The following is a 15,838-nucleotide window of genomic DNA, read 5'->3' on the forward strand; positions in this document are numbered from 1 at the left end:
TGCTTACCCAGGTAGGTTTCCTGCTGGGGCATAAATTCCTGTAGATCCTGCAGTATTCGGGCGATTTCCTGGGAATCCTTTGTTATGCTGCACAACTCCTCCTGGTTGAAATCCGGTGTGATCTGTTTGCACAGCAATATCTGACTTATCACATTGCCGAGGTTCGACGGACCGGCACGGTTTTCTGTTGGCGAAAGTGTTCAAATATTTATGGAATGCTCTAGAAACTTTCCGTTTCCCGTGTTCATTTGGGGAGCTCATTTCTACCTACCGTAATAACCGGACATATCCATAGGAATGACCTGCACCAAGCGGTGACTTTTGATTAGTTCTCTTAGGAAGAGTTGAGCTAGGTAGAACAGCAGAACCAGATGGGGGTTGTCCGCCAGGATACCTTCGGCAAGTGCTCTGTAAAAGAACCAACAAATTTTTTCAATTAATCTAACTGTTTTACAACAACAAAAAAAAACCACAAGCACTGAATTGTTCGTTCTGAATAATACGAATGGGTAGACATAAATCAAGTGCCTTGCACTTTCTGGCGGCTTGTAAAATACCGCACAATCCACATCCTACATGAGAATTTCGCTCAGCTGATCCAAACAGGACGAAACAAAAAACTTTTCCTCCTTTCGTCGACGATAAACCGCAGAACATACTGCTTCCGTACAGTAAGTATCATTAATTATTAACCGCAAAGATCCACCCAAGCTGGAATGGATACTAGATTCTAGCCGCCTGCACGGAAGAGTAATCTCTAGTCTAGTGAATGTTTGATGTTGATGTTTTGGGAAACGCTTGACGCCCCCCCTGCCCCCGTAGATTTATAACCCACGAGGTTATAAGGCCAGTTGTCGGTTTTCGGGTATGTAATTGAGACTAAGACTTCTCAACTACCACATTTATTATTGATGGACTATTTAGAATTAGACATCATTTTCACTGTGATTGAGGGGAGTTTTCATTAGGGGCCGAACTTAACTTCGACATCATCTACTTGTTGAGTTTTCATGTATTTGGCAAGATATGAATATATCATGATTCTTTTTTCGGTATCATGTCTTTTAGATTCGAGAGACTCTTTACGTGCTGTGATGATGTTCTTGAAGGAACGCTCATTGATTCGATCATCGAAATGAGTACAATTTTTTTCTGAATCAGTCATAATATAACATCATCTCGAGCTGTTGATGTTGTGATGTTCACATTTATCGATTACTCAATTTGCTGTAATTTTGTTTGTGATAGGTGTTAAAATATCAAAATAGGAAGCAAAAAGGGCTGGTGGGTAATGTCAGAGACATAACCGGATGACGTGAATACGAATTAAATGCATTGTTAAACGGATCACTGAACCTGTGGTCTGCAATTGAATTCTGGAACTAGATTCTGTAGCTGAATTTTAAGTTCGGTTTAGTATTTAGTTTTCAAATTCTAATCCAGCAAGCTCTGTTTTGGAATCAATAAATCTTTATATTCTAGATCCTGAATTCAGTTACATTTCCAGAATTGTGAAACTGAATTTCAGAACCATATTGTGGACCTTCATTCTAGAACTGAATTCTGGAATGCATTCAAGAAATACAATTGAATATTGGATCTGAATTTTTATTCTAGATTTTCGTCTGAAGTTCCAGAGCTTCAAACTCAGAACTTAGTTTCAGAATTCTGAACCTGATTTCAAAATCTGAATTTCGGATAAGAATTTGGGAACCGATTTCTGGTCTGAACCTAAATTTCAGTTCTTGAATTCTGTTTCAAAAATCAGATTCAAACCCGGAATTCTTTTCCGAAATTTAGTTCCTATGTTCAGGTCTAGAATCACAATCCAGATCTCAGTTCCAGAACTCGATTCCAAAATCCAGGCTCAGAATCATGTCCTGAAATTCGGATTCAGTTCCAGGATTATGGCCTTGGATTGAGGACGAGGAGCTGAATTTTAGATGTGTATTCTGGGGATGTAAAACAAAATCTGGTCTGGTTGGAATTCACTGACTGGATTTCAAAATTTTAAAATTGGATCCTGGAAGATTTTGGTCGTAGCATCAAATTTGTACCTTCTTCAAACATTCTAGAAAACTTTATTTGCAAACATTTTAGGAAACTTTAATTTCAAAATATTTGTGGTTGTCTTATATTACTGAAAATTCTATCACAAATTACTTATCATATTTTCGTTGGTATGGAGTTTTCTCCATTATGATGATATGTTAAAAAGATACAAAAAATCATGTGTGTGTGTATGTAACTTTTTTTTGCACTAACTTTTCTCGGAGATGGCTGAACCGATTTTCACAAACTTAGGTTTTGTGGTCTCATACAAAATTCCTGAATATTATTTGGATCCGACTTCCGGTTCCGGAATTATGGGGTAAAATGAGCAAAAAATTGTGAAAATAAGTGCACTAATTTTTCTCAGAGATGGCTGGACCGATTTTCACAAACTTAGATTCAAATGAAAGGTCTTGGGGTTAAATAAAAAATTCCTGAATATTATTTGGATCCGACTTCCGGTTCGGGAGTTATGGGGTAAAATGTGCAAAAAAAAGAAAATATGTGTTCTAACTTTTCTCATAGATGGCGCGACCGATTTTCACAATCTTAGGTTCAAATGAAAGGTCCTGTGGTCCCATGGATCCGGAAATATAGGGTGAAGTGGGTTAAAAATTGTATACCATCACTTAAAATGGGGAAAAACCTTTAAAAAAATTCTAAATCGACCTCATATCTTTTCCAATTGATAGTTTTTATCAGTAAACGGTCAAACAAACCGATTTCAGTTATTCTTTTAAGAATCGAAGAAAATTATTTTGAAAAATATCACAGTATTATATATGATAGTATGATTGATATGAGAAAGGCATCATTACACCACTAGGTGGAAAAAAAAGTTATCTGGAAAAATTATGCGATGACATAATTTTTCTTTTTCAAATAAACCTTATGATGGATACACAGGTTACATTCGGACATATTTTTGGAAAACCTTTTCTCCCTTTCCATAGAAAATCCACGAATTTCAAAGATTTCCACGAAATCGGTGAAATGAAAACGTGAAAAGGTTTTCCTAAAATGTATCCGAATGTGATTCTTGTTGCCAGCATAAGGTTTTTTTGAAAAAAATTTCATTCCATCGAATTTTTTTTTTCAAATAATTGTGAAAGATTACAAAAAAGCTCATTTTTTCAGTACTTTTTTTGATAAGACCGAATTTTTCAGTCATTTTCACTCTGTAGATAGATAAAAGTATTTCAAAGGTCTGTATGTTTTTGGTTTTGTCCAATTTTTCAAAATTTCCATCGAAAATTTCCTAAAACCACCCGCGCGCATGGTACTTGGACGATGGCCTTAAATACTTTATGTAATTCTACTGAGGGCGCAAATCATTATTTATTTTCAAGCTAAATATATAGCATAAGTAAGGAGTGCCTCAGGATTGACATCAGAGTGCAAACGAAATTTGTTTACCTAATACTACAAAGCTTTCGAAAGCATACATGGAGCGCAAATTATTTCTTTGTTTTTTAGTTATATAAATAGAATCTCAGGAGGAAGCAATGAACAAGTCTGCTTTGAGCAGTGCTGCCTTAACAACAATTGTTGTTACATTAATTAAATTCAAACATAAAATATACTAGCATTTCTAAACAGTTATAATCTCCATCAACAGCATTTAATAGTTTTAAGTTGACTCTATTGAAAAATTGGAAAATAATGAAGTTTTGAGCAGGAAATGATGAATTTCAATAATTTTGAACGAGCTGAATTTTTATAAATACTGGCATCTTTTCTTCAAACTCGGCCTTGTGTAGTGGAAGGTCGGTATAGTAGAATTAATTACCACATGAATTCAACTGATGGGGATTTCATCGGTATTTTTTAATTTCTTGTATGCTTCTGAGATGAGACTTTATGAAATTTTATCATTTTGATTATATACCGACTCAACCCAAGTAGCAATCCGCAACTAGTTCTGATACGACAAAGCCCAACTATGTTGCAACAAGAGCACGAATATGTTTTTTATGTTATACTGGTTAAAACATGGTGACAGCAATGTTTCATCATAACATAACTAGTTACGAAATAGTTATTTAGGTTTCCAATAATAAAATCTGTGTGTCATATTGAATTAAATATAATTTATAAGCTATCGTTACTTAATCCAAACATATCTTCAATCACAACAATGCTTCTAGCTACTAGTTGAAAATAAGTTTATTTGACTTCAATAGTAGCAACCCGTAACTAGTTTTGATACCACTTAACCCAACTGTGGTGCAACAAGAGCACGAACATGTTTTTTATGTTATACTGGTTAAAACAAGATGACAGCAGTGTTTCCTTATAACGTAAACATTGAACTAACTATCATTTGTAAGTTATCGTTACTTGATTCTAACATATCTTCAATCACAGCTATGCTTTTAGCTACTAGTTGAAAAAAGGTTTATTTTCCGTTGCGAAACCATTATAAATACGTAAGCGTATATGTAAATCGTTACTGTGAATTGATGTAGTAATAACTTAGATATTATAAGATTATAACATATAATTTCTTCATTGATTCAGATAGTTATCGGTAGGTTTTCCCAACGTTATGATAACGAAAATGCAAACAAAACAACCTTTGTTGGCTTGAATATGGCGAACACAATATGGAGTCTCAAGAAGTGTATGAAACATAAATAAAACCAGGATATTACTTGTTTCAAAACTACTTTTTGCCGAAAATAGTGAAAGGCAGAATAGTCATTTTTGTTCTATGCACTGTCATAAACACGAAGAAAATAATATAGGGATTGAACATCGATTGTGATAATATTATAATTCTCATAATATATGAATTTAAAATGATGAGAAATCGCGCTACTGGGAATAATTTTGAACATTCCGAACTTAGGGTTATTTTGTTGTTTATTTTTTATATCTTTATAAACAAATTTTGATTGAAGGCGCATGAAAAAACAGTTAAGTAAAATTTAATTCCGCTCGACACTTTCAAAATCGTTGTGAAATTTGTACCTTGTATCAAGTTTGTGATTTAAAGTACTCTTCTGCTTTTTTATTGATGATAGAAAAGTGTTCTGTATTCATTCAATGTTTATAATGTCGATGGTGACTAAGTTTCAACTAGTTTACTTGAAAACAAGTTATTTTCAAGTTATGAAAAGATAAGTTCTTTCAGTATGACATTACAACGTAACGACAACTTATTTTTAGCCGACCTAACAACTAGTAGAAACTGCGCTTTTTTAGTCATACAAGTGGTTAGAGGTTAGTAACAATCACTCAAATATCTGGTTGCAAACTAGTCATAATCAAGCTAGCGTAACAAAAATTGTTACTTGGGAATACATAGTGAGGTTTATTATTTCGATAACATGCACAAAAGGATTAAATTCACTTGTGAAGAAGCAAATAATAGCAGACTTCTTGGACATTCTCATCACGAGGAAGACGGAAAACCTATCCTTTTTGATATATAAAAAGCTAACTAATACGGAAAGTATTATACGTCATCAGCATAAAATCAGCTTTTCACCATATGATTCATTGAATGCATAACCTAGCTCTTGGAAAAAATGCGGTAAGAAACGAGAAAAAATCCATTCTCGAAATTGGAAAGCTCAATGGATATTCGGACCAATCAATTGAAATAATTTTTGATAAAAAGAAAAACTGTTGAAAAAACAATCACTTGCTATTTCAACCATCAGAAAATTTAAAAATAGTTTTAATAGATTTCAGCCATGACATCCGCCTAAAACAAAACTAAAAAGTTTAGGTCTGGATTTGGTATTCCGTAAGAACAATACTAGGATCTACAAAATACCATAATGATATTTTGAAAAAATCTGGATCATATATAAACAAAGCAAACTTCGGAGAAATTTCTAAAACTTCCATAAAATTAGATAAGGTTATCTTTCAAAGTCAAAAATAGCTGAACATGCTTAGAAAGTTATGAGCTTAAAACGAATCACATTAAAATTTTATGTTAATCATCTAACCGATGGAAACTAAACGTAGCAGAAAATTAAAGAATATATGTAAATATAAACATTCCAAGTTACCATTTATTTAAATGTGACTTAGTAAAATGAGTTATCTGTAAGATGTGAAATGTCTCACCTGTACTAGTACAACAGAGATAGCACCGCACTTTCCTCCCACTATTAGTATCTGTGTCTGTTACTATTTCGTGACATTAGTGGGAAATAGTTAGGAAATTTTGAATATTGTGGAAATAAATGGAATTTATTTTCTTAAAAAGTTATCCACTAAGCGCTAAAATAAACATTTTCTTCTGAATTTGATGTGATATTCGTATTTATCAATTACTCAATTTGCTTAGTATTGGTCGCCTTACAGGTTAAAAAATCAAAATCGGAAGCAGCTAAATATTCCTTTAATATCGAATAGCATACTGAAATCAGAGATATGGAATTTCTCTAGTTGACAATAAAACTTATTCTTAGTTTAATGTTAGTGCAAAATAACGAAAACAAAATTGGAAAGCATAATCAGTGATTGATCAGCTCTGACATTACTAAAAACACCGCGAACTAAGGCTAAAAATAGAAATGGGTAAAACATCATCGGGAATTTACATTTTAGCGATTTTATTCGCAACAACAAAAAAATACTTCGATAATTCGGTGGTTTTTTTAAAAACCGGTTTTGAACTTCGATCTCCCGATTATAGAAAATCTAACACTTTTAACGCTATAAACTATGACAGCTACCTGAAGATATGAATTTTTTTAATGATATGACAAGTAGTATTAATTCAAAAGCTGTTTGCTGGTATTTTCTGTCAATGTACACTTGTTTGTGTACAAGACGCGAATTACGAAATTGCATACATTTAGGCAATTTGACTAAAATGGAAAGTAATCAATCGCCAAAATATTGATAATGTCCTGTCGAATGATGCAATATTCCACTCGTACAGAATTTTACAGACACCGAGTGTAATCTGCATTTGGCTACCAAGTGCTTCTGTAAGGGTTTATATGTATCAATTATTTTTGAAACAGATATGTGTTTCTATGGCTCAGTCGATTATTTCACGTGATTGAAATCTAATGTTTCTCGGTTCAAGTCGTGCGCGCGCTATTGCAATCGATCTTTTGTGTTTTTTATATTTCAAATTTTTTTCGAATCACACAATTTTGCATGTTTCGGAATATAAATTTGTGTAAAATACGACGCTCCACTTATGTGCATCTTATAAGATATAAAATCACAAGATTTTTTCGGAATGTGTTATGCAGAGTAAACTTAAAAATAGATAATTCTCATTTTTCATTCTGTCAGCTATATTTTCCATCATGATTGATTGAGATTTACATGTTTAGCGCGTAAATGTCATGTTTACATGTTTAGCGCGTAAATTTATATATACGATTTACCTACCCAGCAGATATGGGTTTCTGTGGCTCAATGAACAGACGGACGCTCTGTAATCAAATGGTTCTTGGTTCAAATCCTAGTTGTTATCAATCGAACTTATCTTTTTTATTTCGATAATTTCTTGCATTATTATTTTCTTCAAATCACACGTAAATTTCTGTTATTTCTGATGGATACTTTTTGTTACATCCGATTAAATTGCATTTTACAGGTTTCTTTCAAACTACGAAGTGGTATCGGTGCAAAAAGTGTAGCACAGGTTTAGTGCAATTGACAATTGGTTTCAGTACATCCTCCATTAACAGATCGGCTGAAAAGTTCGTATCGTTTCTATTAGAGGGCGCCACTAGAATTAAATCCATACCATTTTCTGTTAGTACCAACCTTCAAAAGATACGTGTATAAATTTGATAGCTGTCTGATTATTAGTTTGTGAGATATTGCATTTTGAGTGAAGCTACTTTTGTTATTGTGAAAAAAATGGAAAAAAGAAATTTCGTGTGTTGATGAAACACTACTTTTTGATGAAAAAAAGTGCCGCCGATACCAAAGAATGGCTTGATTAGTGTTATCCAGACTCTGCACCGGGCGAAGCAACAATTCGTAAGTGGTTTGCAAATTTTCGTACTGGTCATATGAGCACCGAAGACGATGAACGCAGTGGACGTCCAAAAGAGGCTGTTACCGATGAAAACGTGAAAAAAATCCACAAAATGATTTTCAATGACCGTAAAGTGAAGTTGATCGAGATGGCTGACACCCTAAAGATATCAAAGAAACGTGTTGGACATATTATTCACGAATATTTGGATATGAGAAAGCTTTGTGCAAAATGGGTGCCGCGTGAGCTCACAATCGATCAAAAACAACAACGAATTGATGATTCTGAGCAGTGTTTGGAGCTGTTATATCGAAATAAAACCGATTTTTTTCGTCGATATATAACAATGGACGAAACATGGCTCCATCACTTCACTCCGGAGTCCAATCGACAGTCAGCTGAGTGGACTGCACGCGATGAACCGAACCCAAAGCGTGGAAAGACTCAACAATCGGCCGGTAAGGTTATGGCGTCTGTATTTTGGGATTCGCATGGTATAATTTTCATCGACTACCTTGAAAAGGGAAAAACCTATTATATAGCGTTATTAGAGCGTTTGAAGGACGAAATTTAAAAAAAACGGCCTCATTTGAAGAAGAAAAAAGTTTTGTTTCATCAAGACAATGCACCGTGTCACAAGTCGATGAAAACCATGCTGAAATTGAACGAATTGGGCTTCGAATTGCTCCCTCATCCACCGTATTCTCCAGATTTGGCCCCCAGTGACTTTTTCCTGTTCTCAGACCTCAAGAGAATGCTTGCTGGTAAACAATTTAGAAGCAATGAAGAGGTAATCGCTGAAACTGAGGCCTATTTTGAGGCAAAGGACAAATCGTACTACAAAAATGGTATCGAGAAGTTGGAAGATCGCAATAATCGCTGTATCGCCTCTGATGGCAATTATGTTCAATAATAAAAACGAATTTTGGCAAAGAATGTGTGTTTCTATTAAACGATACGAGCTATCAGCCGAACTGTTACACACGGGGTCTTCATAAAAAGTCTCAGTTTTGAAGAAGTAGATTTTGAAATCTATCTCAAAACCACACAATCGGAACTATTATTTGAAAGAATAATAAATACAGAAAGTAGAAATCTCGACACCTGGGTACTTAGAAACATTAACATTCAGATTATGATAACACTTATGTCTGTTGCAAATGAGTCTTCATGGTTCATTTGTGTGGCAATTGTAAAGCTTCAGGAAACTTACAAAAGAGTTAAAAAGGAGTTGTTGAGGAAAATACGGCGCCCCGCTCGGAACAAATATGTCTGATACTAGAACTATATAACTGTTGTATACATAAATACGAAGATGAAGAAACAACAAACCCCGTTATAAAAATCTAACTTCAGTCAATTGCCGCCCCTGTACCACGGAAATCAAGGCGCTCCATCAACAAAGTCATCGACTAACCAATGAAATTAGAACTACGGCACTGCTTATATCATCATATCTCTGGAACCAAAAGTCACAGCCATTTGATCTTTGAAGTTGATTAATGGCCCGACAGTAGCTTTTAAACGAGCATAAGTTTATTAAAATCGATTCAGCCATCTCTGAGAAAATTGAGCGCGTTCAAATATTTTCGAAAAATTAAACCATATTCTAAACCTTTCTGGAAACTTTCTAAGGTTCTTAAGAAACCTCAGAAACCAATTCCTGCTCTCATGGAAGGAATTCAACTACTTCTTAGAAATGGGGAAAAAGCCCAAAAACTGGCTCAGCAGTTCGAGAATGTCCACAATTTTAATTTGAACCTTGTGATCATATTTCAACTCAAGTGTTATTACTGAATGACATTACTGAGATGAATTTTGATGAAATTGAGTCAACTATTAGGAAACTTAAAAACATGAAGGCTAATAATAATGATGGAATCTTTAATATTCTTATGTGAATAATAACTTAGTCAGCTTAAAACTAACAACAGGTGAAGGTGACAAGCGATTATAAATACACTCTTCTACTCAGTGCTTGAGCGGAAAATAGAGAGGACTAGTGTTCGATGAACAGAGGAGATGTTTGGATGTATGGTACCGGTCGTGAGACGGCTAGGATTTAGACCATGTTCGATGTACGATACAGTTATGTCTATCACAAGCTTAGAGTAGTGAAATTTAAACGTGTATGCACGTCTCTGAGTGTATCTTTTTCCAAAAAAATGATCCTTTTTGTTAAGTTTTTTTTCATTTGGCTGCTCCAATATATGTTTCCACTCAGTTATTGCCAAAACTGATCGAAAAACTGTCAAAAACATAAGCCAGAAGCAAAAACTCCCATGGTAACATTGATTGCAAAACTATCAACCCCCCATCAAACAGACCTAATTCAGAAGATTCGTTAAACCCGAAAATATTGTCTGTCAAACTAGTCGACCACCGACTAATTCGGATTTTCCTTCCGCCAAGGCAGTTTCAATCAGTAATGCAAATTCCCCATCCGAAATCACCGGAGTGAATAGTTTTGAAGTAGTAATTTTGGGGAAATAAATTTCCTGTCCTGTTTATGTCACTGTTCGTTAGCATTGCACATATTTCAAACACTGAAAAACCAGCATTGCACTTGTCAAAAGTTTACAATGACGGGAACACGTAACACGATTTTCATTCTCTCGTACGAGCCATGAAACATTTGCTGCAGTCCAGTGTATTTTTGCTTTGCTTGTTTCCCACATCGGGCAACAGGTTTTTCCTTTTGTTCAAATATCATACAGTTCACATGCACCATAAACGGCGGAGGAAAGGGACCGATTGTGCCGAGAACAACTGCCGTTTCGACGGGTGAAGGAAGGATTATTATTCCGAGTAGGTTTGCTGCACATGTTTGCCATCTAACCACCCATCCAATCCGGACACACGAAACTACTTCGTGCAAGCTTCATGTTTTTCGATTGCTGCAATGGGTTGAATTGCAATGGTTTCATGAAGAGAAATAAAAGTCACGATCCCATTTCGATCAGAAATGGATTTGTAAAAATTTTACTACCGTACCGGTATCGGACTGGTTCGAAATTTATATCAATCAACACCACCCTATCCCGAAGGTCAGACCCCGCCTTATGGTGTAGTGCCTTTGGGACGGAAGATTCGGTTTCCCAATATGTCAATACTTGTGCTTTTGGTGAATGGGCAAAAAAAGAAAAACGGGTAAAGAACAAACACGTATCGTCAGTTGCTGGGTATTTGAATGGAACACGAAACACGCCAACGACGTCAAGAAGTCCTTTGCAGTGACGGTATTCAAACCCGAACACCGTCATTGGATGTAGAATAACTTTAACGAGAATCGACTGCTTATCCGTTTTTCCATTAGAATGGATTTGCGTGCTCATTTCTGTGATGATGATGATGATGATGCTGAGAACAGGATTTTCCCGAAGAGCGAGACTGACGTAGCGCGCACACACGAGCAAACTGTGATCATAAATTCCAATCAACAAGAATGAAAAACAGTCCTTCTGAAGGTGCCCTATTCTGAATTGGAAATCGAGGCGAACAGCAAGAGAAGAATGAAATAAGATAGCATGAAAGGATTGTCAATGATTTGTTGGCGTGCAGTGAAAAAATCACGGTTCGCTGGATGTCAATTATTTTTTCTTTATTTGCTCGATATCTTTGATACGAGCTCGATGAATCTTCTGCAATCTCTTGATGCACTGCATTACATGGTGAGTGCCTAGATGATAGGGATAATTAACCTAGATTGTTACTAGCTACTCACTTGAGAAAACTGGAACTAGATTTACATTGCATACAATTATTTTTATATAAATAACCTGATCTTTGGAAATTTGTGGTAGCTTCTGAAAAGATACCGACTAATATCGAAGCTCGGTTTCGAGTTGACTTAATAGAGAATAGAAAGAAATGCAGTTTTTTTTAAATTTCCTTCTAAGAAATTTGCTTATTTTTTACGTTTTTGCTTTTCCTACGTATTTTCTGTTACTATGTTGGCCGAATTTGGTATCTTGCCACAAAAACAGATTAGTGTCAATTTTGCTAAAAATGGTCCGAACAAAAACGACCAGTGGGTAATGTGTCACAGCTATAACTGAAGGACGTGAATACGAATAACACTGATGGATTGTGTGATTTTTGCAACTTTTTCTCCTTCCAGAATTGTAACGGTATATCTATACTGACGTATGACTTATTAAAAACAAACAAATTCTTCCACACAAATGACGCTGAACAAATGAGAGTAAAAAGTACAACGAACGATGATGGTTTGATGGATTTTGATGGTTCTAAAAAGAACCGACTTGTTAAATTCATGCGATGTTAACATCAACTTTTTGCCATAATTTATTTGCCTAAATTCTGGACCAACATTCAGAGGTCGGAACTGAATTCAAGATCAAATTTCGGAACCTGGGACTGGCTCAAAATTCAGTAGCAAAATTCTGGTTTGGAATCAAGATTAAGAAGTGTATCGAAAAAAAGTTATCCACATACATTTGTGTTGTACGCATGTATTTGTGATAGTTTTTATACTCATATCACAGCATGCTGTGCGTTTGGCTGTCAGCTTTCGTTTGTTTACATGTTTGTGCGGTTGAAATTCTGTGTTTTCAAAATGTCGCGTATTGAAAAGGAAGTAAAAATTAAAGTTCTGGTCACATAGCGAAGTGAGAAGGGTATTACTATGTGAAAATTGGCGAAACGGTTTGAAATTCATCATGTCAGTGTTAAAACCATCATTAATTGGTTTGGGGAACACTATTCTTTGGATGAGCTACCAGAAAGAGGTAGAAAACCCGGTTCCTTCAACCCAAAACTGGACCAGAAAGTGGTAACTCAAATCATGAAGATCAAATCAATGTCAATACGTGATTTGGCCAAAAAAGTAAGAACGAGTGTCGGAATGATCCAGCGTATCAAGAGGCGAAATCACCTGAAGACCTACAAGAAGCAGAAAATCTCGAAACAAAGTGTAGAACAGAAGAAGCGAGCAGCAACAAAGGTCCGGAAATTGCATTCGCGTCTTTTGCAGTGTCCGGATGCATGCGTTTTGATTGACGATGAGACTTATGTAAAGGAGAACTCAAAAACCCTTCCAGGTCCACAATACTTTACTGTCGTCATTGTGAGCGATGCGGACAGGTCGATTCAAGTGGAAAAATTCGGTCGACCTTGGATTTCCGACTTATGGTTTTGCCGACGATTATCATATATTGATGACCGGTATAAGCATTAACACTCTCTTTGATTTAATGCAGCAAGCCCTGCGATCTGTTGAACAATGGTGTTGTCAGGTTTGGATTATCTGTAAATCCGGGCAAAACATCAATGGTGCTTTTCACTCATCGTAGGATAATTACAGGAGCTCGTCCGTTGCAGTTCTTTGGTTCAGGGGTCACTGTGGTCGATCAAGTTAAATACGTCGGGGTTATTCTTGACTCAAAACTGAATTGGTCTGCTCACATTGATTTCAGGATTAAAAGAGCTTGCATGGCTTTCGGCCAATGCAGACGAGCTTTTGGAAAATCATGGGGACTCAAACCCAGATATATTCATTGGATCTACACAACTATCGTTAGACCAATTTTAGCATATTGATGTCTTGTATGGTGGCAGAAAGGAGAAGTCGCGACAGTTCAGTCAAAGCTAAATCATCTCCAAAGGATGGTCCTAATGGCGATGACAGGAGCATTCACGACAACTCCTTCTGCTGCTCTAGAGGCGCTACTGTGCATTAAACCACTACATGTGTTCCTAAAACAAGAAGCATTATCTTGTGCATACCGTCTTAGGGTTACAGGGCTTTGGAACAGTAACCCATTAGAATATGCTACCAGTCACACTCGCTTGTGGTCTCAAATGTTTCCGTGGGATGAGTATTTACTCGCTCCTAGTGACCTAACTCTCACAAGCAGTTTTCCTTTTAAAACATTCAATGTGAGCTATCCTCTTCGTTAGGAATGATTGTCTGGTTGTCTGGAACGACAACTTGATGAACACATATGTTGTTATACGGACGGTTCTCTGTTGAATGGTCGTGCTGGTGCTGGTATCTACTGTCGTGAAATAGGCTGGAGCAGTCTCATTCACTTGGTAGATGCTGTACTGTGTTCCAAGCAGAAATCTACGCAATTCTGTGTGGAGTACAATCGGCACTTCAGCAGAGGATCTGTGGTAAACGTATTTATTTTTGTTTCGACAGTCAGGCAGCCTTAAAAGCACTCAGTTCGAATGACTCACGGTCGAATCAAGTGATCGCATGTCGAACTCAAATTGAAGACCTCAGCATTTCAAATGCTGTTTACTTCATATGGGTACCCGGCCATTCTGGTATTACTGGAAATGAATGGGCTGATGAGTTGGCTAGAGCTGGTGCAACGAATGATTTCGTTGGTCCTGAACCAGCTTTACCACTTTCAACTAGTTGGATAAAGCACAAGATACGTTCTTGGGCTGCATCCAAACATGCCAGCTACTGGCGCAGCTTGCAAACTTGCGCTCAGACAAAAGCATTTCTACCAGATTTAAATCTGAAAATGTCAAAGTGTCTACTGCATTTCTCCAAGTATCATTGAAGTATTCTGGTCAGAGCTCTGACTGGACATTGCAAACTCAATTATCACATGGCTACTATTCAACGTGCTGAGTATTATTCGTGTGATTTGTGTGAATGCGATTATGGTACTTCATATCATCTGATATGTAACTGTCCCGCATTGACGCAGCTACGTATCCGGGTTTTTGGTTCTCCATACATGGTTGAGTCTGTGTATGCGGAGCTAAAATTGAAGGATATATTCTCTTGTTTCTCACCCAATGTGGTAAGGAGCTATAGTCAGAAGGGTTCATCGTTCTTCCTGGAGTGAATGAATCCCTTCTGTATTCACCTTAAATAGGGTTTGGCAGATTGTTTGGCATCCTCTGAGGGGTACCGAATTTACTTCTTCTCGTACATACTGCGAGTCGTTCTGCATTCTTCCGGGAGTGCAGAATGGTGTCGCTTTTGTAAGATCTCTAAATCCTCTCGGGGGTTGGAGGTTTTATTAACAGCAGACTGTTCGGGACCTCGTAGAGGTTCAGAATTTCCTTCTGCTTCCACTAAATGTGATCCTCAGCAGATTGTTCAGCATCCCTTAGGGGTGCAGAATTTACTTCTGCTTTTATGTGTTTTTGTGTCGTCAATTTTTCCCATCCTCCTAGTCCAACCCTTACCATTTCCTTTCAATCCTTCCCTCTTATATATCGGGAAAATGATGCTAAAAACAAATTGATGGCAAGGCACAAATCTCCAAATATCAAGGGGAACGTGCCATTTGAGCCAATTTGTTCTGATTCCTGATTCCTGAATGTGTCACAGCTATAACTGAAGGACGTGAATACGAATAACACTGATGGATTGTGTGATTTTTGCAACTTTTTCTCCTTCCAGAATTGTAACGGTATATCTATACTGACGTATGACTTATTAAAAACAAACAAATTCTTCCACACAAATGACGCTGAACAAATGAGAGTAAAAAGTACAACGAACGATGATGGTTTGATGGATTTTGATGGTTCTAAAAAGAACCGACTTGTTAAATTCATGCGATGTTAACATCAACTTTTTGCCATAATTTATTTGCCTAAATTCTGGACCAACATTCAGAGGTCGGAACTGAATTCAAGATCAAATTTCGGAACCTGGGACTGGCTCAAAATTCAGTAGCAAAATTCTGGTTTGGAATCAAGATTAAGAAGTGTATCGAAAAAAGTTATCCACATACATTTGTGTTGTACGCATGTATTTGTGATAGTTTTTATACTCATATCACAGCATGCTGTGCGTTTGGCTGTCAGCTTTCGTTTGTTTAC

The 15,838-nt window shown here is 36.4% G+C and overlaps 1 protein-coding gene across 3 annotated transcripts in view; it reads right to left on the bottom strand.

Annotated features, from left to right (window-relative positions):
- The window catches only part of LOC131431886 (uncharacterized), a 380,408-nt gene that overhangs the window by 12,362 nt on the left and 352,208 nt on the right, over window positions 1–15,838 (bottom strand). For all 3 annotated transcript variants that reach the window (XM_058597830.1, XM_058597832.1, XM_058597831.1), the window contains 2 exons: window positions 272–408; window positions 8–184 (listed from right to left, as the gene is read on the bottom strand). In XM_058597830.1, coding sequence (XP_058453813.1) covers window positions 8–184; window positions 272–408 — 314 coding nt within the window. The remainder of the gene's footprint in view (window positions 1–7; window positions 185–271; window positions 409–15,838) is intronic.

Source organism: Malaya genurostris, chromosome 2 (genome assembly GCF_030247185.1).
Source record: "Malaya genurostris strain Urasoe2022 chromosome 2, Malgen_1.1, whole genome shotgun sequence".
Lineage (NCBI taxonomy): Eukaryota > Metazoa > Arthropoda > Insecta > Diptera > Culicidae > Malaya > Malaya genurostris.